The sequence below is a fragment of the Rhinopithecus bieti genome, unplaced genomic scaffold (genome assembly GCF_001698545.2).
Source record: "Rhinopithecus bieti isolate Rb0 unplaced genomic scaffold, ASM169854v2 scaffold_12928, whole genome shotgun sequence".
Taxonomy (NCBI): Eukaryota; Metazoa; Chordata; class Mammalia; order Primates; family Cercopithecidae; genus Rhinopithecus; species Rhinopithecus bieti.
In genome coordinates, this window is record NW_016807614.1 from 1,041,164 (window position 1) to 1,061,762 (window position 20,599).

General features: G+C 52.2%; 3 protein-coding genes across 7 annotated transcripts in view; 2 read left to right on the forward strand and 1 right to left on the reverse strand.

Moving 5' to 3' along the window:
* SMARCD2 (SWI/SNF related BAF chromatin remodeling complex subunit D2) overlaps positions 1-7,935 on the forward strand; it is a 10,217-nt gene extending 2,282 nt beyond the window's left edge. The window contains exons 1-13 of one of the 3 annotated variants that reach the window (XM_017882894.1): positions 254-1,792; positions 2,433-2,617; positions 2,821-2,863; positions 3,014-3,136; positions 4,452-4,607; positions 5,226-5,321; positions 5,451-5,552; positions 5,692-5,853; positions 6,011-6,108; positions 6,295-6,430; positions 6,597-6,719; positions 6,847-6,948; positions 7,026-7,935. In XM_017882894.1, coding sequence (XP_017738383.1) covers positions 2,442-2,617; positions 2,821-2,863; positions 3,014-3,136; positions 4,452-4,607; positions 5,226-5,321; positions 5,451-5,552; positions 5,692-5,853; positions 6,011-6,108; positions 6,295-6,430; positions 6,597-6,719; positions 6,847-6,948; positions 7,026-7,079 — 1,371 coding nt within the window. In that variant the 5' untranslated portion in view covers positions 254-1,792; positions 2,433-2,441 and the 3' untranslated portion in view covers positions 7,080-7,935. Of the gene's footprint in view, positions 1-250; positions 2,618-2,820; positions 2,864-3,013; positions 3,137-4,451; positions 4,608-5,225; positions 5,322-5,450; positions 5,553-5,691; positions 5,854-6,010; positions 6,109-6,294; positions 6,431-6,596; positions 6,720-6,846; positions 6,949-7,025 lie in introns of those variants that run through there. The other 2 variants (XM_017882895.1, XM_017882892.1) reach the window with 2 other exon arrangements.
* A 56-nt stretch (positions 7,936-7,991) lies between these two features.
* PSMC5 (proteasome 26S subunit, ATPase 5) lies at positions 7,992-12,631 on the reverse strand. 3 transcript variants are annotated; one of them, XM_017882897.1, is made up of 13 exons: positions 12,533-12,627; positions 12,125-12,218; positions 11,838-11,909; positions 10,463-10,532; positions 10,072-10,169; positions 9,833-9,889; positions 9,520-9,750; positions 9,072-9,198; positions 8,795-8,985; positions 8,597-8,695; positions 8,400-8,510; positions 8,206-8,292; positions 7,992-8,100 (listed from the first exon to the last, which is right to left on the reverse strand). In XM_017882897.1, exons 3-13 carry the CDS (start codon positions 11,907-11,909, stop codon positions 8,047-8,049), a joined length of 1,197 nt encoding a protein of 398 aa, XP_017738386.1. In that variant the 5' UTR covers positions 12,125-12,218; positions 12,533-12,627; the 3' UTR covers positions 7,992-8,046. The 3 variants fall into 3 exon arrangements, with proteins under 3 accessions (XP_017738386.1, XP_017738387.1, XP_017738385.1); XM_017882898.1 differs by having other exon boundaries at positions 12,125-12,196; positions 12,533-12,620; XM_017882896.1 differs by lacking the exon at positions 12,125-12,218 and having other exon boundaries at positions 7,994-8,100; positions 12,533-12,631.
* Positions 12,380-20,575, forward strand: FTSJ3 (FtsJ RNA 2'-O-methyltransferase 3). Its single transcript, XM_017882891.1, has 21 exons — positions 12,380-12,993; positions 13,105-13,197; positions 13,367-13,472; positions 13,749-13,795; positions 13,918-13,997; positions 14,401-14,500; positions 14,598-14,792; positions 14,871-14,986; positions 15,104-15,208; positions 15,294-15,394; positions 15,620-15,700; positions 15,792-15,938; positions 16,076-16,211; positions 17,852-18,036; positions 18,179-18,293; positions 18,373-18,659; positions 18,895-18,980; positions 19,072-19,171; positions 19,580-19,763; positions 19,838-19,932; positions 20,016-20,575. The coding sequence occupies exons 2-21, from the start codon at positions 13,131-13,133 to the stop codon at positions 20,206-20,208; spliced, it is 2,526 nt and encodes an 841-aa protein (XP_017738380.1). The 5' UTR covers positions 12,380-12,993; positions 13,105-13,130; the 3' UTR covers positions 20,209-20,575.
* Positions 20,576-20,599: the final 24 nt, after the last annotated feature.

Below are 20,599 nucleotides of genomic sequence, written 5' to 3' on the forward strand. Positions count from 1 at the left end.
TTTTTTGAGACGGAGTCTCGCTCTGTCGCCCAGGCTGGAGTGCAGTGGCCAGATTTCAGCTCGCTGCAACCTCCGCCTCCCAGGTTCAAGCAATTCTCTGCCTCAGCCTCCTGAGTAGCTGGGACTACAGGCGCCCGCCAGCATGCCCGGCTAATTTTTTTTATGTTTTCAGTAGAGATGGGGTTTCACCATCTTAGCCAGGATGGTCTTGAACTCCTGACCTTGTGATCCACCTGCCTTGGCCTCCCAAAGTGCTGGGATTATAGGTGTGAGCCGCCGCGCTCTGCCTCAAAATCCTTTTTACTCATGGGAGAGTGGTGGTATGTTCCCCAACTGAGGCCCTCAGGCCTAGGTTCCAGAGCATCAGGGCCACATCTGGGGCGGGGCAAAGCATGCTCACTGGAGCCCTGGATTCCTCATCTGGGGTTCAGGGGATTGATCCAGGCCTACCTGATCCTGTTGCAGGCAGGGAGTTAGGGAGGCTCAGAGTTCTGGACTGTTTTTTGTTTGTTTTTCCTAACTCCTCAGTTGTTTGTTTGTTTGTTTGTTTTTGAAGCGGGAGGAGTTGCTAGTGCCTATAAGCCCAGGTATGGAGCTTGGCAAAGCTCAGCTGGGACTTGAACTGTTAGCAGCCTTCCCCTGGGGTCCTGAGTGAGCCGTGGGCTCTGGGAAGCCTGGAGCAGATGTCTAGGTGGAGCCTATTCCAGGCCCTGCCTGTGCGGCCTTGTCTTGGGACTTCCTGTTACCGGAGCACCTGCCCAGGAGGGATGGGTGGTGCTGCAGGTTCTGTGAACGCTGCAGCGGGGAGCTTCCTGGGGACCATAGGGCCCTCGCTCACACTCTGCAGGACCCAGTGCTTCATTTCTTCCCTTTGTCTCAGGCACTAGGAAAAACTAGTCTGGGATGTCTGGGCCTGGGCTTACAGCTATAGCCACACTCAGTTTTTTTCTATAATCTCAGGCCAGAGAAAGAACAATCCTTAAGGCAGAGAAAGAGGTTGTCTTTTGCCTTTCAACAGCTCTGATTAATCTCTTCCTGATGGAGAGAGACTTTGGCAGGACTCCCAAAGCCCCAGAGCCCCCCACTTTGAGGTTTTTATTCTCCCAAACACCTCCCTCCCACCCTGCTCCTCCTCTCCCCATCCTCATGTCTGTGGGTCATGTTTCTTTCCATCTCTGCATCTGGTCAAGAATCTGACCCTCTGTTTTGGGAACATGGGTTTAGTGCAGGATGAAGAGGCTGGGGAAGAATCTCATCTCCATGATGCCGGGGTGGGGGAGGGTCCTTTGATTTGGTACAAGTCTCCACCCTGCTGGGCTTGGTTGGCTGGTTGTGCTCGTTGCATAATCTGGGCCCTGGGGCCAGCCCTGTGAAGCTGCCAGGGACAGTGTGTGCAAGGCAGAGCTGCCAAACAGGCCTTGCAGGCAGCAGCCATGGGGAGGGGGGTGGGGGTGGAGGTGACTCCCAGATGGGCTTCACAGAAATGTTGGGGAGCAAGGCTTCAAGTGGGAAATCCTTCTGTAGGCATCTAAAGAAGCTATTTCTATCTCCCACTTTCCTGCTGCTCAGCCTAGGCCTCTGATCCTTGCCTCCCAGGATAATCTTAGCCCCCTTCTTCAGCTTGGGATTGCCAGGGCTACATGGAGCCAGAGCCAGTCCTGGCTGCCAGGTGGTGCCTGGACCATGGGCAGAGTCCAGGTGCCAGCTGCTGTCTTTCCCACAGGCCACCCAGGAGCCATGGCTTCCCTTCTGGGGTCTTCTGGCATAGGGGCAGTAGTTGGGCAGTAAGGAGGTGAGAAGAGGGTCCAGTTCTGGGCTGTGGGTAGGGGCTATATGGTACCAGACTACAGGGTACAGGGTCCCGGTACCCTGTCCGAGGCCACCCTCACCAGCTGGTACACGTTCCAAGTCATCCTGTTGTAGCCCTGCTCACCTGGGGTGCTGCTGCCTACCAGACCCCTTTCTCCCTCGGCCACAGAGGATGGGGATTGGGGCTCTGCGCCATTGGCCTGCTCATGATATAGTATACCCCTCTGCCTGGCAGTGATACTGCCCCCGTGCCTCTCAGCCATGCTTCTCCCTTATGATGGGGGAAAGAGGAGGGCAAGGCTTGGCGGGACTGTCTGAGAGAACAGGGACTGGCTGGGGCTCCCGCAGGCCCTTCCCTCTGCAGGCAGGACCCTCCTCCCAGCCCAGGCTCTGGCACACCTCATTTGCTGGCATGGCTGCCAGGGCGGTTGCAGGGGGCGGGGCAGGTGTGGTTTACACTCTTCGCTCAGGCGCCCGCTCCCCTTTGTTCCTGGGGCTCCAGCAGGGCTCTGGCGTGCTGCTCAGGCCCAACCTGGCTGACGAGAGGGATGGAGGGCATAGGCTATGGGCCCCGGAGGGCCCTGCCCCTGACCTATGCACCCCCGTTGGCTCACTTCCCCCAGCGACCTGGCATGTCACCAGGGAACCGGATGCCCATGGCCGGCTTGCAGGTGGGACCCCCTGCTGGCTCCCCATTTGGTGCAGCAGCTCCGCTTCGACCTGGCATGCCACCCACCATGATGGATCCATTCCGAAAACGCCTGCTTGTGCCCCAGGCGCAGCCTCCCATGCCTGCCCAGCGCCGGGGGTAAGAGCATCCTGCTTCTTCCACTCTGCCTAACTCAGCTCTGGTGGTAGCAGAGGGTTTCCTTCTATCTTAAGAGCTTTGGTGTCTGAGGAAGATTCCAGGCTCTCCTGGGGGAGAGGGTCCTGGAGACTGGAGGGGCGTTGCGGGGGTGAGTGTCCTTTTTTGGACCATTGATCTCTTAAGTGGGTTTCTGAACTCCCCAGGTTAAAGAGAAGGAAGATGGCAGATAAAGTTCTACCTCAGCGAGTAAGTGTTAAGAGGACGCCTGGGAGGCCTGCCCAGTGGCCACCTCGGGGTGGGCATCCATCTCCCTCAACCCTGAGCTGCGGGAGGAAGGGAGGAAAGAGCCAAGCTTTGGCTGAAGCAAGCTGATGAGCTTCTGCTACCTTCCTCCAGATCCGGGAGCTTGTCCCAGAGTCTCAGGCATACATGGATCTCTTGGCTTTTGAGCGGAAGCTGGACCAGACCATTGCTCGCAAGCGGATGGAGATCCAGGAGGCCATCAAAAAGCCTCTGACAGTATGTGTGACCTTGACCACCTCTAGCCTTCCCAGGATTCCTTGCCCTCCACCCCCTTGTTTTCCAGGGGCCAAGCAAGTTGGGCTAGAGCTGGGTTTTTCACATGCAGGATGCAGCCCACTAGTAGAGTATGAACTCAGTTGAATGTGTTGGGGCCAGTATGTTTTAAATTAATATATGACAGTAGAAAATCTAAAAATACTTCACAGTAGTACTTACCATAGTAGTTAAGGTATTCTTTCATGACATTTTTGTTTCCGATAAATAGATATGCAGACCTTGGGTCATAACTGAAAAATGTAAATATTATGGGTCATGGTCAAAAGTATGAAAACCACTAGAGGATAAAGGTAGTTCCTTTCTCCTTCCCCATCCATAGAGAATATTTTTTCTTTTTCTTTTTTTTTTTTTTTGAGATAGAGTCTCACTCTTTCACCCCGGCTGGAGTGCAGTGGTGCGATCTCGGCTTACTGCAACCTTCACATCCCAGGTTCAAGCAATTCTCCTTGCCTCAGCCTCCCGAGTAACTAGCATTACAGACGCCCATCACCATGCCTGGCTAATTTTTGTATTTTTACTATCTCCATGGTGCCCAGGCTGGTCTCAAACTCTTGACTGCCTCGGCCTCCCAAAGTGCTAAGATGACAGAGCCACTGCACCCAGCCGAGAAACTTTCCTTAGTAATAATCTAGAACAGTCCCGAGTGGTGAAGGCTTTCCAGGAGACTAGGATATTTTGGGGCCGTGATGGGTGTTTGGGTTTCATGTAAGATGTGAGCCAGAGGCCTCCGCTTTACCATTGCACCAGTCCCACTGTGCTGGCGTTGTTGGTAATGCATCTCAAAAATGGTGAGTTCCGGCCGCATGTGGCGGCTCACGTCTGTAATCTCAGCACTTTAGGGGGCCGAAGTGGGCAGGTCACCTGAGGTCAGGAGTTCGAGACCAGCCTAGCCAACATATTGAAACACTGTCTTTACTAAAAACACAAAAAATTAGCTGGGCATGGTGGCATGCACCTGTAGTCCCAGCTACTCGGGAGGCTGAGGCAAGAGAATTGCTTGAACCCAGGAGTCAGAGGTTGCAAGTGAGCTGAGATCACACCACTGCACTCCAGCCTGGGTGACAGAGTGAGACCATGTCCTGAAGAAAAAGAAGGCTGGGACTGGGACTTACTACTTCTGATTCCCAGTGCCTGACAAGGTGCCTGGCTGGCCCATGGTGCTCAGTATTGATTGTTGAATGTTCATATCAGAAGATGGCATAGCAGTGTCCCAACGTCTCGGTCCACCTCCAGTTGATTGTCTTTCTCTCTTTAGCAAAAGCGAAAGCTTCGGATCTACATTTCCAATACGTTCAGTCCCAGCAAGGCGGAAGGTGATAGTGCAGGAACTGCAGGGACCCCTGGGGGAACCCCAGCAGGGGACAAGGTGGCTTCCTGGGAACTCCGAGTGGAAGGAAAACTGCTGGATGATGTGAGTTGAGGAGGGAGGTATCTGGAGGGAAGGAGGCCTGTGTGGGTTTAAGACTGGGACCAAAGAGTTTGAGACTAGCCTGAGCAGCAGAGCCAGACCCCGTCTCTACAAAAAATTTAAAAATTAGCTGGGTGTGGTGGCATGCATCTATAGTCCCAGCTACTGGTAAGGCTGACGCAGGAGGATGGCTTGAGCCCAGGAGGTCGAGCTTCAGTGAATTATGATCACACCACTGCACTGTAGCCTGGGTGACAGAGTGAGATTGCGTCTCAAAAAAAAAAAAAAAAAGACTGGCCCAGACACTTGGGCGCTCCCAGAGAAGTCCTGCCATAGAGAGGGGGCACTGCTCCAAGCCCATTGGAGGTTGATTTGCATGATTATTACAGTGTTCCTGCAGATGGCAGTCGAGTGTCTCCAGGAAGTCCCTCGTGGGCTGCAAGAGGGCGCCATTTCCCTTCCTCCAGTCTGCCCAGAGTCCTGCTTCCATTCTTCAGGGCCCCAGGAATCTTCAGTACCCTGAGCTCCAGGGCTGAAATGGGGCTTCTCGTTCTTGGGATTTAGCATAGCTTAAGATTTGAGAGCTCAGCAGCACCATCTCACACCCCTTTCCATCTCCAGCCTAGCAAACAGAAGAGGAAGTTTTCTTCATTCTTTAAGAGCCTCGTCATTGAGCTGGACAAGGAGCTGTATGGGCCTGACAACCACCTGGTGGAGGTGAGAGTGGGCCTGGGGCAGAGGCAGGCTGACATGCAGGTTTGGCAGGGAAATGGCCTCAGGGCCCTTGGGAGGCCCTGTGTTCACGCCCACCCCCTTGGTGATAAGCCATGTTCCCCTCCCTGCCAGTGGCACCGGATGCCCACCACCCAGGAGACAGATGGCTTCCAGGTAAAACGGCCTGGAGACCTCAACGTCAAGTGCACCCTCCTGCTCATGCTGGATCATCAGGTGACAGAGGCCCTGGGGTCATTTCTGGGGCCCCTCAGGAGGGGAGTTGGTTCCTATAAACCCTTCCTGTCCCTGCCCTTATTTTCACACTTTGTTTTACTGCAAGAACCCATCCTGACTCCCCTCCATCCAACTCCAGCCTCCCCAGTACAAATTGGACCCCCGATTGGCAAGGCTGCTGGGAGTGCACACGCAGACGAGGGCTGCCATCATGCAGGCCCTGTGGCTTTACATCAAGCACAACCAGCTGCAGGATGGGCACGAACGGGAATATATCAACTGCAACCGTTACTTCCGCCAGGTTAGCCAGATGCCATCCCCCCTGTTCTCTCAGCCCTTGCCTTGCCTGCTGGGCTACTCCTTGGCCACAGCCTCCAGACTGCTGCCCTCACTGGTCCTGGAATGGTCCACTACCCTGTGCCCACAAGGCAATGCTGAGCCTTTGGTATTTCCTCCAGATCTTCAGTTGTGGCCGACTCCGTTTCTCTGAGATTCCCATGAAGCTGGCGGGGTTGCTGCAGCATCCTGACCCCATTGTCATCAACCATGTCATTAGGTAAATGCAAGGAGGGGGACAGGAAGGCTCTTTTAAGAGCAGATTCACCCTTGGCTTGAACTGAAGCCAAAGAGAGCATCAGGTTCCTTGCTCCCTGAGTATGTGCAGAGAATGGGCCCTAGCTTTGGCCCAGGTGGGCAGGATGAAGACAGCTATGTGCCTTCGCTCCCCATGTGCTGCCTGCAGTGTGGACCCTAATGACCAGAAGAAGACAGCCTGTTATGACATTGATGTGGAGGTGGACGACCCATTGAAGGCCCAGATGAGCAATTTTCTGGCCTCTACCACCAATCAGCAGGAGATCGCGTCCCTTGATGTCAAGGTGGGCCCTCTGGCTCCACAGCTTCCTCTGGGGCCCAGGATTGGAGTGGGCTGGATCTGTCCAGCATTTCCATACATGTAGCACCTAGGGGATGGGATGGGAACTCTGGCTCAGTCATTTGCATTTAAGCTTTGGGGGCAGAGTCTGACACATGTACCCTCTCCAGATCCATGAGACCATTGAGTCCATCAACCAGCTGAAGACCCAGAGAGATTTCATGCTCAGTTTTAGCACCGACCCCCAGGACTTCATCCAGGAATGGCTCCGTTCCCAGCGCCGAGACCTCAAGGTGTAGTCCTCTTTCCCAAGGGGATTCCTTTGTAAAGCTCTGGGTGATTTTTACCCACAGCAGTTCCCAGGGTGGGTTGGCCCAGGGCTGGGGATTATGCTATGGCTTTCCTCCTGGCTCTTTGCAGATCATCACTGATGTGATTGGAAATCCTGAGGAGGAGAGACGAGCTGCTTTCTACCACCAGCCCTGGGCCCAGGAAGCAGTAGGCAGGCACATCTTTGCCAAGGTGAGGCTCTGCCCTGTTTTCCCTCCTTTGGCCCTGAGTAGTAAAGGCCTGAGCCACTTGATCTCTCCCTTTTCCAGGTGCAGCAGCGAAGGCAGGAACTGGAACAGGTGCTGGGAATTCGCCTGACCTAACTGCTCAGGGATCTCTTTCTTCCCAGCCCTAGAGCCTGGAGGGAGACCACCCTCTGGGTCCTTGCTGGGGCCGCAGACACGTAGGCTGGGGTGAGGAGTGTCTGCTGTCACTCTCTACTCCCCAGCTTTAGTTTTATACATGTAGTGGTAGGATTCCTTGTTGCTTGGTCCCCAAAGCCTTATACTTTTTGCATTGGCTTTAATTGGGTTCAACAGAAGCCTCCTCTGCCCCCCCTGCAGGCAGGCCCAAGTAGGACTGCTGGAGGCTGTGCTTTGACATTGTAACAGACATTTCCGAACCAAAGGCTGCTGGGTTTGCATGTTTACAGACTCCCCTCTTGGGCGAGGGTCAGAGCTGGCTGTGGGGAGCTGGGCTAGGAAGAGGAGGTGCAGCTCAGACTTCCTAGCCTTTCTAAACCAAAGTTCTTTGCCATTCCTACAAGCCCAGCCTTGCTGCTGGTTTTTTTCTTTCCTTTGGGTATTTGCACTATTTTGGGAGCAAGTTTTCTATGTGGGAGCCACTTTTTTTGTACAGGGGTAAGTTAGGGGTTTTCAGGGAGCCCTGTTAGGTGCCTCCTTGTTTTCTTTCCTCAATCTATGCAAGCGGCTCTGGCCGCCATCATCTCCTGGGATGCCAAGAGGGCTGCCTCTCCAGCGGCTTGGGCCGGGGAGGGGACACTCCAGTTCTCTAGCATGGCCTGAGGTATGGGTGGGCGCATGTGGAGGCCAGGGTAAGGTGAATGGGGAGGCTGGGAGGACTGGTGTTGCCCTTTGGAGCTTGGTGAGGAGGGTGGGCCTAGGGCTTGGCGAGTGCCACTTCTGGCACTGGGATCCAAATAAATCCTTTTATCGATTGGTGGTGTCTGGACCTGGTCCTTGAACAGCACAGCCCTCATTAACAGACTAGAGTCCTAGAGGACTTGGCCCACAGAGCTTTATTGGAGGGATCCACACAAAGGCTGTCCACTCACTTCCATAATTTCTTGATGGACATATTTTTCTCACTGTCCTTCTGCATGACCTAGGGGTGGGGGAGAAAATGAATGTTAAGTTACTAACGCAAGCATGCCCTAGCCCACTGCCCCAGAGCCACCATCAGCAAAGGCACAAAGATGGAGGCCTATACCTTGGCTACTGCCATCTCAAAGTCCTCCTGAGTGACATGGACTCGCCGTTCTCGTAGGGCATACATGCCGGCTTCTGTGCATACGCCCTGAACAGGAAAAGGAAGTTGAGGCTCCACTGCTGTGCCCCTCATCTGTGGCCCTTGAGCCCAGAGCTTCCTGCCTCTGCCCTGTTTTTGGTGGGTACTCCAATTACCTTCACTTCAGCCCCTGATGCTCCTGGCATGAGCTCAGCAATTTTTCTCAGGTTGATCCCGCGGGTCAGGTTCATCTTCCGAGAATGAATCTTCAAAATGTCCAGCCGGGCCTGGAGATGGCAAGGAAAGGCCTGAGCCCCACACCCCACCCCTACCCCCACTGCCAGAGCCACTTTGCACAGCGCCCATCACAAACCTCCTCGTTGGGGGGTGGGAATTCAATTTTTCTGTCAATACGCCCTGGGCGAAGCAGCGCCGAGTCCAGGATATCAATCCTATTAGTAGCCATGATAACCTGAGCAGAGAAAGCGGATGAGGATTAGCTAAGCTCTTCCTCAACCTGCGTGGCACTCAGGCCTTCCCTGGGCCCATCCCAAGGCTGCTACCACCTTACCTTGATGTTCTTGGTGGCCTCAAAGCCATCCAGCTGGTTGAGCAACTCCAGCATCGTGCGCTGCACTTCACTGTCCCCTCCAGAACCCCCCTCCAGCCGCGAGGAGCCGATGGAGTCGATTTCGTCCATGAAGATGATAGATGGAGCATGTTCCCGTGCCATGACAAACAACTCCCTCACCATTCTTGCCCCTGTGTGGAGGCCGAGCTGGTGTTAGGGAGCTTATTAGCTCTCTAACCCCCTACCTTTTGCTTCTCACGTTACTGGTCATGGTTACCTTCCCCTATGAATTTCTGTACCAATTCAGAGCCAGAGACACGAATAAAGGTACAGTCCGTATGATGAGCCACAGCCCGGGCCAACAGCGTCTTCCCAGTGCCTGGAGGTCCATACAGCAGCACTCCCTACAGGGGAACAGCAGCACTCAGGACAGAAAGCTACACCCCTCATCTCATTCAGTGAACATTTACCGAGTGCTGAGTGCTGGGTCCCTTGCTAGATGTTAGGGATACCAAAACAAAAAGAACATCAAGGAGCTGTTCTGGAGCTTATATCCAAACCACCTCACTGCCCTAGGAACACTTCCCTCGCCACTCTTCACAGGGAGGGCCAGTCCAAGCAGGATGCAGCCTATCCTGGTGCCTCCCTGACCCCTGCAGTAGGGCTGGCTGGGGCAGGAGTAGTAAAGTACAGCTTGGCCCTGCCGGAGAAGCCCTGCTCCTCACCTTGGGCTGAGCAATGCCCAGTGCTTCGAAGAGCTCAGGATGCTTAACAGGCAGCTCGATCACTTCTTTGATCTCCTTGATCTGTTTGTCCAGTCCACCAATCATCTCATAAGTCGAATCTGGTACTTTCTCTACCATCATCAGTGACACTAATGGGTCTACCTTGTTGGGCAGGATCTTGTGCAGAGTGTAGCTGTCATTCCTTAGAGCCACCCGGCAATTGGGTGTCACCTGGGTGAAGGGGGCGAGTTTCAGAAGTGGTACAATAAGAAATAAGAGCTGACCCCACCGCCACCTCACCTGCTACACTCACGTCATTGATGTCAATGTTTTTGTCCACGTCTACAACAAATTTGCCTTCGGGATGTACCTAAAGAAAGAAGAGCTCATGATCTTCCTTGACAGCCACCAAATCACTAACCTTACCCGGAAGACCTTCGAGAATCCCACAATACCTTGACAGAACACAGAACCCTGTCTCCCAAGGCTACACACAAAGGGGTGGGAATCCAGTGGAGACCAAGCTGGTCCCTGGGGTCATGCTGCTTTTACCTTGACCAACACTTTCTTCTTATCCATGGCCCGGACTACTTCCCCCACATAGGAGCCCTGCTCCTGCAGCAGCTGTAGCTCCTCCCGCAATAGGCGAACTAGATGGCAAACAGACACGGTGGTCACCTAGCTACTCCTTTGGAGTCTCCAGGACCCAATTCTACATGCATGAGCTAAGCATCATTCTTAAGTTATTAAACGACGACCAAAAATAAAAATTCATGTATTTAAGGAGGCTACAGTGGGGCTCAGGAAAGAGAGAGGCATGTGAAACTACTAGATGATGACAGGGAGAAAACAGTAAGCACTGCTGTGAAGACACTGTGCAGGGAGGTTAGGACAGACCTCAGACAAACTGTCCACATGCGGCTTCCCATTTTTCTCCACTCACCTTTAGCATTTAGTTCATTCCTCTGTGCCTGCAGCCTCCGGAGGTTTTGGCTCTTATCATTCACAATCAGCTGTGGCGGACAAGAGACGAATTCCATTACTCAAGGGCAGGAGACAGGAGGAGGTAGGATCTTGGCCAAGACCTCACAGGTCAGAATGAGCTGAGGGAAGGGCACAGGGCACCTGTGTGTTGTTTCAGATTCTCCAGTATGATTCTAATGACCCTGCCCTGTCCTCCAAGAGTCCCTCTGGAGCTTATGGCAGCCATCAAAGAAGGCTGCTTGTCCAATACTGGTCCAGGAATAACAAAATCTAATGGAGAAAAGTTACAGCTGGCTCATGTAACACCAAATTTCTCGCAGGAAGGCAACATCACCTAGTGGAAAGATTGTTAGGTGAGAAGTCTGAGTTCTAGCCCAGCTGCTGTCAATCAAAAGAAAGGTAAAGCTCAGGCAATCTATTTTTAAAAATCTAGATCTGTTACCAAACGGCACATGGGTATAGCATCAGCTGCCTTGCTCCTTTTCAGGACTACTGAGCTGAACGAATAAAACACATGAAAAGCATTCAAAATGGTAAACTAAACACAATACCTGCAAATGCACTTGGAATTCAGAATTGTTCTTTGTGGCTTTCCCCCATCCAATTTATATTACAGATGACACTTGAACAATGCAGGGGATTAGGGTGAAATTGAAAATCCATGGACTTGTCCAAAGTTAAACTACTAACAGCCTACTGTAACATAACACTGTTAACACTAACAGCCTACTGTTCATGTTGTTGGTAACGCTTACTACTGGAAGCCATACCTACTACTGAGAGCCACACCTTACTGCTGGAAGCCTTACTGGTGAACATAAACATTTCATTAACAACATAAACGGTCCTTTTTCTATGGTTTAGTGCTTTAGGCTAGCATTCTGGGTTGCCCAATTTCTTTCATTCAGTCTCTATGGAATTAGCATTATCCAGATGCCTCAATGATACCTTTCCTTACATTCTCACTTCACCCTCACCCAACCTCTTGGTGATAAATTTCATCTCCTGAGTTTGTTTCCCTTTCATAAGAATCCTTTTCATTCGGGCTTCTTCCAAAAGGGTTGACCTTTGGCTAGTGGTACCTTTTCTGTTAAGATTTGACTCTTGAAGATGTTCAACAAACTGTGAACACTATGACCCTTAAAGGGGTGGGACTGGAGGAGAACAAGAGATTGCTTACTTCTGATACGCACACCCTACTAGCTAAGAAACAAACAAGAAAGGAGAAGCAGCAGCTTCTTCCACTGCACTCCCAGTGGAATTAGATGGATTTGTGGAAGTCCGTTTCCATCCCCATCATCCCCTTCCTAGCTCCCTCTGAAGTCCGTCCTCACCTGGAGTTCTTCAATCTTGGACAGATAATATTGGCGGAGTCCGCTGCCTGCCTTCCCCTCCTCCAGTTCCATCTGAAGACACAGAGTGAGTCTTAAACGACAGGTTAAACATCCGAAGGGGGTAAAGCCACTTGCAGGGCACTTTGAGTAAGGTTTGACACCAGGTAGCTTTGCGTAGTAAAAAAAGTTTGGACTTCGGAGGCTAAGCATCTGGGTTCTAATTCCTCCCTCCCTTGGAACCCTCCATTTTCCCACGACTAAAATAAAAGAATGGGAACGCCGCCTACCTTGTACGACTTTTAGGAGGACCGAGAGGCGATACGATATACACGGGGGCGCTTTGCACTGCGTGAAGCGCTCTACAAGCCCGAGGTGTCGTTACTGCCGACGGAGCAAGCGGAACGGAGCCGAAGGACTGGCGTCCCGTCTCCTGCGACCCGTGGGCCGGCCGTTCCCGCGCCCATCGCTCCCCTCATTCACTCCGCTTCTATCGCGTATTCCTCTCCCAGCCTTGCCCTGACTCACCGAGGGCGGCGCTGACACAGCAGATCCGGTCGCAGGCAGCGTCCAGCCTGGACTGGTCCAGCCACCTCCGACCCACCCGACCCTCCTGCCTCGGCCCGCTCTACACTTAGATCACGCTCGCTCCGCACCCAGCCCCATAACCTGCCGGGCCGCCACTGCAGCCGCCATACCTGCTCTGGCCCATCAAGCGCCATCTTCTCTCTTCAGCAGAGACCGCCGGCATCCGAGTCGTCTTTGCGCGCAGGCGCGGAAGCGGAGGCTTGGGACCTGAAGACCAGGCAGAGAAGAGTTCCGGGTCAATGGGCGGGGTGTGCGGCTAGACCACACTAAGGGGACCATGATGGGAGGGGCGGCTACGAGAGTTCAGGGACTTTGGAGGGGGAAGAGGAAGGAGCAGAACTCTTCAATGTTGACTCATTGAAACTCTGTTTCTAGTTCTTGTAATTTGCCTTCCTAGTCTCAACTTTCAACTTACAAAATCCGAGGACAGAGTATCGAGAACGATCTATGGCCACACTCAAAATGGCGGAAAACCTCGAGCCAGGGACGCAGGGGACGCAAGCGGAAGCGGAAGTACGTTTGTTGCATACATGTGCGGTTCTGAGTGTGGAGAAAGCGGCCGTGGGTCTAGGTAGAGTGTGCGGAGAGGGGCGCGGGGTGGAATTGCTGCGGGAATTGGGAAACTGGAAGTGGAATCTGGTGCTCGGGAAAGAGACGTCCTCAACTTCTACTTTCTCCCCAGATTGAGCGATACTCCCCCATTCCACCATGGGCAAGAAGGGCAAAGTTGGCAAAAGCCGACGGGACAAGTTTTATCACTTGGCGAAGGAGACGGGTGAGTCCAGATTCGCTCAGTCTGCGAGCGAGCGAGCAGTCTCTGCCCGGTTCGCCTGCTCTTTCTGACCATTGTGTACCTCTCCTGCAGAAGGGGTGGTGGGTTGCGAGGCCAGAGAAATCTTGCTGGTGATGGTGAAGCCCTCTGCGCACTTGGTTGTTTTGTCCAGGTTACCGTTCCCGATCTGCTTTCAAGCTGATCCAGCTCAATCGCCGCTTTCAGTTCCTGCAGAAAGCCCGAGCCTTGCTGGACCTGTGTGCTGCGCCAGGGGGATGGTTCGTAACACTCGCCACAGGTTGCTCCTGGTGGCTGCTTTCTGTGTTTTGAGCTGCGGTGGTTTCCAGTTTCATTGCGGGAGAGGAATCCCGAATCCCGAATCCCGAATCCCGGTCCCCTTGGGGGCCGTTTCCTTTCTTGACTGCAGAGAAAGGGCTTGGAATATGTGCCTATGACATGCTCTGGCCAGTGCACGTAACACCAGGGATGAGAGGTCGGTTGCCAAGAGGGGACAAGGATGGCTGTAGGTTTTTAAATTCCTATTCCTTTTATAGGCTGCAGGTAGCTGCCAAGTTTATGCCTGTATCCAGCCTTATTGTGGGTGAGTAACGGACAGCTCTCCTTGATGTTTTAAGGGGTAGGGGTATAAAGTACTTTGTCCTGTATTTCTCTCCTCCTTGCTTGAGGCAACCCTTTAGAATACTCTGACCTGATTTATTCCAGGAGTGGACCTGGTTCCAATCAAGCCTCTCCCCAATGTGGTTACTCTCCAGGAGGACATCACAACAGAACGTTGTAGGCAGGTAATGTTTCCCCCTTTATACGGAAACATCCACATCCCTGAAATCCTCTAAAGGCAGTTTTTTTCAATTTACCATGCTTTGAGCACATTCTTGCCTGACATTTGTACAAGATCCATGGTATTCGTAGTGCCCACTCCAACCTTTATTTAGAGTCAGGGATAAAGGTGTTTGGAATTGGGAGAAGGGCAGAGATCTTTAGTGAAGTTTTTTCCTGTGAACTCACTATCAGACCGTAAGCTCCATGAAGGTAGAGACATACTGTTTTTGTTTACTGTTGTTATCTCCTGTGCCTGGTAGAGCATTTGGCCCATAATGGGCACTCCACAAATAACGGGATGGACAAATGGTTGAACCACGGCCATTCCTGTGTTTGTGTTTCCATAGTTCCTTTTCTTCTCTTTAGGCCCTGAGGAAGGAGCTGAAGACCTGGAAGGTTGATGTTGTGCTCAATGATGGGGCCCCCAATGTGGGGGCTAGCTGGGTCCATGATGCTTACTCACAAGGTACAGGGAGTGTGGTGTTTGGAGATCAGGCGATGGTGGAGTTGGGTGCATGCCCTCCTGGGCTGCAGTGCCTCAACTAATTGTCTCTATCCTACAGCCCATTTGACACTGATGGCTCTGCGTTTGGCTTGTGACTTTTTGGCCCGGGGTGGCTGCTTCATCACAAAGGTTTTCCGTTCTCGTGACTATCAGCCTCTGCTGTGGATCTTTCAGCAGCTGTTCCGCCGTGTCCAGGCCACCAAGCCCCAAGCCTCTCGCCATGAATCTGCAGAGATCTTTGTAGTCTGCCAAGGTGGGCATCATTTCCTTTCTCTTGATCCAGCCTCCCAACTCCCAAAGCACACTTTTTAATATATCCTGTCATTTTTAGGATTCCTGGCCCCTGACAAGGTTGACAGTAAATTCTTTGACCCCAAATTTGCCTTCAAGGAGGTTGAAGTTCAGGCTAAGACCGTTACTGAATTGGTGACTAAGAAGAAGCCAAAGGTGTGTTTGGGGGAATGGGGCCACCCTTGGGTCCTGGAACTCTGGAGAGGCTGGGCCTGGTGGGTCCTACAGATACCCAGAAGGGACTGCCCAACCTTCTCTCTTTTCCTCCCTAAGGCTGAAGGCTATGCTGAGGGCGACCTCACTCTCTATCACCGTACCTCAGTCACTGACTTCCTCCGAGCTGCCAACCCTGTCGACTTCCTGTCCAAGGCCAGCGAAGTGAGTCTCCAGCCTTGAGGGACATGAGGTAGCCCTGGAAACATGGCCTGAGAATCTCCCGACACCTTTCCCTCCTCCCAAACAGATCATGGTAGATGATGAAGAGTTGGCACAGCATCCAGCTACCACTGAGGACATACGGGTGTGCTGTGAGGACATCAGAGTGTTGGGGCGCAAGGAGCTCAGGTATGCAGTGGGGTGGGCACGGGGGCCAGGAACCCTGGAGGTGGGAAAGGCCATGATGTTGGATCTCTGGGAAGAGGATGTTGCTGTACTAAAGGTTTGGGGTGGGGGCCTGAGCCTTTTGATTTATGTAGCTGAAACCTGAAAAGGTGGGTAGTGAGCCTAAAACAGAAGGGGGCAGGGACAAAGAGGGAGATGGCAAGATCAGTAATAGTATCTTTGGGGCAGGTTGCTACTAAACTGGAGAACAAAACTTCGGCGATATGTGGCCAAGAAGCTGAAAGAACAAGCAAAGGCACTGGACATCAGGTGAGGAGGGAACGCAGCCAGGCAGGTGTGGACAGGGTGTCCAGGGGGAGAGTCCAGGAAAATAACCCAACTCCTGGGACTGTTTTGCCAGCCTCAGCTCTGGAGAGGAAGATGAAGGTGATGAGGAGGACTCAACAGCTGGGATCACAAAGCAGCCCTCTAAGGAGGAGGAGGAGGAGGAACAACTGAACCAGACCCTGGCAGAAATGAAGGCCCAGGAGGTGGCGGAATTGAAGAGGTGAGAGGAGCTGGGGTGGAGCTTGGAGTCTGCCAACGCAGGGATCCTCTGTGTGAAGATGGGAGAAGAAAATGCAAGGCATGGATAGAAACTCTTCGGAGCTGGGCCAGTTTTACTCCCTGAATCCACCCCCTCAGGAAGAAAAAGAAGCTGCTGCGTGAGCAGAGAAAGCAGCGGGAGCGTGTGGAGCTGAAGATGGATCTGCCTGGGGTTTCCATTGCAGACGAGGGGGAGACTGGCATGTTCTCCTTGCGCACCATCCGGGGTCACCAGGTGAGGCGGCATTGGGGGTGCAGGTTTAGGAGACATAAGAATCTGTTTGGGGCCGGGCGTGGTGGCTCAAGCCTGTAATCCCAGCACTTTGGGAGGCCGAGGCGGGCGGATCACCAGGTCAGGAGATCGAGACCATCCTGGCTAACACGGTGAAACCTCCTCTCTACTAAAAATACAAAAAATTATCCGGGTGTGGTGGCGGCGCCTGTGGTCCCAGCTCCTCGGGAGGCTGAGGCAGGAGAATGGCGGGAACCTGGGAGGCGGAGCTTGCAGTGAGCCGAGATGGCGCCACTCACTCCAGCCTGGGCCACAGAGCCAGACTCCGTCTCAAAAAAAAAAAAAAAAAGAATCTGTTTGGGTGTTTGGAGGTTGGGGTGTTGAATGTCTTTTAAGTTGCTGAATGATAGGCTGTGGTTGCTATCTTCACCACAGGGTGCCTTGGTGAGTCTAAAATCACAAAGAAAAACCTAAAAGGATGAAGTTAGATAGATAGATGACTGTGATAGATTATTCTTGAAGAACTAGAACATCAGAAAAGAACTTATAATGGATGCTGCCAGGTTACTTGAGTTATAAGCACAGAGGAAGAGAGGGTCTCCCTTAGAGGGGAGCAGCCTTCTTCAGTTCATTGAGACCAAGTGAGCACTCACATTAGGCTGCTTCCACTGAATACTGAAGAACATGTTTTTCCTGATAAAATCAGGGTCACAAACAAAATGAACTTTTGTGGTTTATGTGTGGGAGTGTCATAATCAAGTCATCTTTGTTCTACAGGAGGCAGTAGAGCATGGTGGCCCTAGAGCAGACACAGTCTCAGGTTTCCTTCCCAGCTCTACTACGTGGAGCTGTGTGAAGTGACTGAGCTGACTATCACTTATCCTTGCTGCCTCAGTTTTCTCATTTGTAAAACAATAATAGAACCTACCTACTAGAGTTTTTGAGAGGAATAAAAAAAGATAGGTGTAATCCCTCATATGTGATAAACACTCAAGAAATAGTGGTTGGGGTTTTTCCTTTGAGACAAGATCTTGTTTTGTCACCCAGGCTGGAGTGCAGTGGTGCCATCATGACTTACTGTAGCCTCAAACTCCTGGCATCAAGCAGTCCTTCTGCCTCAGCCTCCCAAAGTGCTGGGATTACAGGTGTGAGCCATCATACCCAGCCTTGTATCTCTGCATGAGGAAAATAAAAGGTTCTGACAATTGGTTTAAGTGGGACAGTTCTGTTGGATGTATGTTGGCTGGGCCCCTTTTATTCAGTGGAGACAGATTGTGTAGATGGTATTCTCAGGAGGTGATTGAGATGCCATCTGAGAACAATTTTTAAAGGAAAACCAATGTTGTAGAGTATGCTAAGATTTGGTGCTATATGGGCTGTAGGGTACCTTCCCATAAGACCTATTTGTGATACCACTGAGACAAGACAGCTCAGTGGGATGGATCAGTAACATAGCCTAGAATGGGATGTTGTAAACAGGCCATTCACTACCCTGGATCTGAGCTTTCCCGTCTGTGAAAGGATAATGGATTTGCCAGTGTTCTTCCTAGTGTTGCTGAGCCTAGACTGAGGTGAGGGACACAGAAAAAAAAACAGTTATGTTTCCTTTTAAATAGCTCACCTTTGTTTCTGTTACACTTCAGTTATTAGAGGAAGTAACACAAGGGGATATGAGTGCAGCAGACACATTTCTGTCCGATCTGCCGAGGGATGACATCTATGTGTCAGATGTTGAGGACGACGGTGATGACACATCTGTGGATAGTGACCTGGATCCAGAGGAGCTGGCAGGAGTCAGGGGACATCAGGATCTAAGAGACCAAAAGCAGTAAGGGGCACGTGTGCGCGCCACAGGGAATGCTGCCACTCTGAGGCATTGTTGGGGTGGGTACTGCCAGAGCCTGAGTAGGGGAGCAAGGGCACCAGGTATTCTGGGTCTCTGAGCCCCCTACTTTCCTTTGGGTCTACAGTGTGCGATTTACTGAAGTGGAAGATGATAAAGAGGAGGAGGAGAATCCACTGCTGGTACCACTGGAGGAAAAGGCAATACTGCAGGAAGAACAGGCCAACTTGTGGTTCTCAAAGGTAAGGAGAGGCTGGGGGCAAGACTGCTGGGAGATGAGTCTTCCTTGGGAGAAGGGCAGCTGATGTTCTCCCATCACAGGGCAGCTTTGTTGGGATCGAGGATGATGCAGATGAGGCCCTAGAGATCAGTCAGGCCCAGCTATTGTTTGAGAGCCGGCGGAAGGGACAGCAGCAGCAGCCGCAGCAGCTGCCACAGACACTGCCTTCCTGTTTGAAGACTGAGATAATGTCTCCCCTGTGCCGAGATGAAACCTCTAAGGGAACAGAGGCTTCTTCGGGGACAGAAGCTGCCACTGGTCCTCAAGGGGAAGAAGAGGATGGCATCTCAGACAGTGATAGCAGTAGTAACAGTGAGGATGAAGAGAGGTGAGTGGTTGCAGCTGAGAGAAGGGATGGAAAGGAAGCAGTGGCTTGAACCATTTCTCTAAATTGGGGGTTCCCAATCTTGGCTGCAGATGGGGAGGGTTAAAAATACTGTACTGACGATCCTGATTTAACTGGTCTGGGATACAGCCTGCGTGGCAGGATTTTTGCAAATTCCCTGGGAGTGCGATCTTAGTACAGAGTGGTGGAATCACTCAGAATCCTCCCCTCTTCACAGCCAGGAACCCCTCCGTGGTAAGAAGCGAAGTCGTGGGCCTAAGTCAGATGGTAACGGGTTTGAGATAGTGCCGATCGAGGACCCAGGTGAGAGCTCTGTATACAATGGAATGAGAAAAGACCACTGGAAGTGTCAGTATTGGGAATTGAGCTTTGACCTTTCTCCTTCCCTCTCTAGCAAAACATCGGATACTGGACCCTGAAGGCCTTGCTCTAGGTGCTGTTATTGCCTCTTCCAAAAAGGCCAAGAGAGATCTCATAGATAACTCCTTCAACCGGTAAAGGGGCCAGAAACTCATCAAGAGTGACCAGGGTCTGGTGGGTAAATGGGTTTTTTCTTTTTTTTGAGATGGAGTCTCGCTCTGTCACCCAGGCTGCAGTGCAATGGCGCAATCTTTACTCACTGCAGCCTCTGCCTTCCAGGTTCAAGCGATTCTCCTGCCTCAGCCTCCTGAGTAGTTGGGATTACAGGCGCCCACCATGCCCAGCTAATTTTTGTATTTTTAGTAGAGACAGGGTTTCGCCATGTTGGCCAGGCTGGTCTCAAACTCCTGACCTCAGGTGGTCCGCCCGCCTCAGCCTCCCAAAGTGCAGGGATTACAGGCGTGAGCCACTGCGCCCGGTCCGGTAATCTCTTTAGAAAGCCTAGAATGTTGGATATTGGACAGATGTTCCTTTCCACTCAGGTACACATTTAATGAGGATGAGGGGGAGCTTCCAGAGTGGTTTGTGCAAGAGGAAAAGCAGCACCGAATACGACAGTTGCCTATTGGTAAGAAGGAGGTGGAGCATTACCGGAAACGCTGGCGGGAAATCAATGCACGTCCCATCAAGAAGGTGGCTGAGGCGAAGGCTAGAAAGAAAAGGAGGGTAAGTGATGGGGCCTCCAGAGATTGGGGGGGTTGGGGATGGGGAAGAGGTCACCTGACAGGTTCCTTCCGCAGATGCTGAAGAGGCTGGAGCAGACCAGGAAGAAGGCAGAAGCCGTGGTGAACACAGTGGACGTCTCAGAACGAGAGAAAGTGGCACAGCTGAGAAGGTAATGAGAGGACACCACAAAGGTACACAGGGCTAAAAGTGCAGCAGAAAGCAAGCCTCTAACCTCTTCTCTTCCCCCTGTAGTCTCTACAAGAAGGCTGGGCTTGGCAAGGAGAAACACCATGTCACCTACGTTGTAGCCAAAAAAGGTGTGGGCCGCAAAGTGCGCCGGCCAGCTGGAGTCAGAGGTCATTTCAAGGTGGTGGACTCAAGGATGAAGAAGGACCAAAGAGCACAGCAACGTAAGGAACAAAAGAAAAAACACAAACGGAAGTAAGCAGAGCTGCCAGGCTCACCAGGAGAGCATGGGGACTAGGAGGAAGGGTATGGCGTGGCTCAGTCTGGCCCCCTTGATAACCAGCCCAGCCCCTGCTCACATCACAGCTGTCTGAAGAACAGTGAGGCGGGGTGCCTAGAACTCCCGTGGTGGTCTTGAGCAGAGAGGAGGATGTCCTCCTGCCTGCCTGAAGGAAGGTCTCCCATGAAAGCACTGCTGAACTGTGTTGACAGACCCATGACCCTCTTTTTAAACCTTTAAGGGGAAGTTCAGTGTTGGAGCGACACTCGATGTAGTCTACACCTGGACATGTGGGCCCCTTAAGCCTTCCCCCATCCTATTCCTGAATAAAACCAGGATAATGGAAGAGTTGTCTTTTCTGACAGTTTTA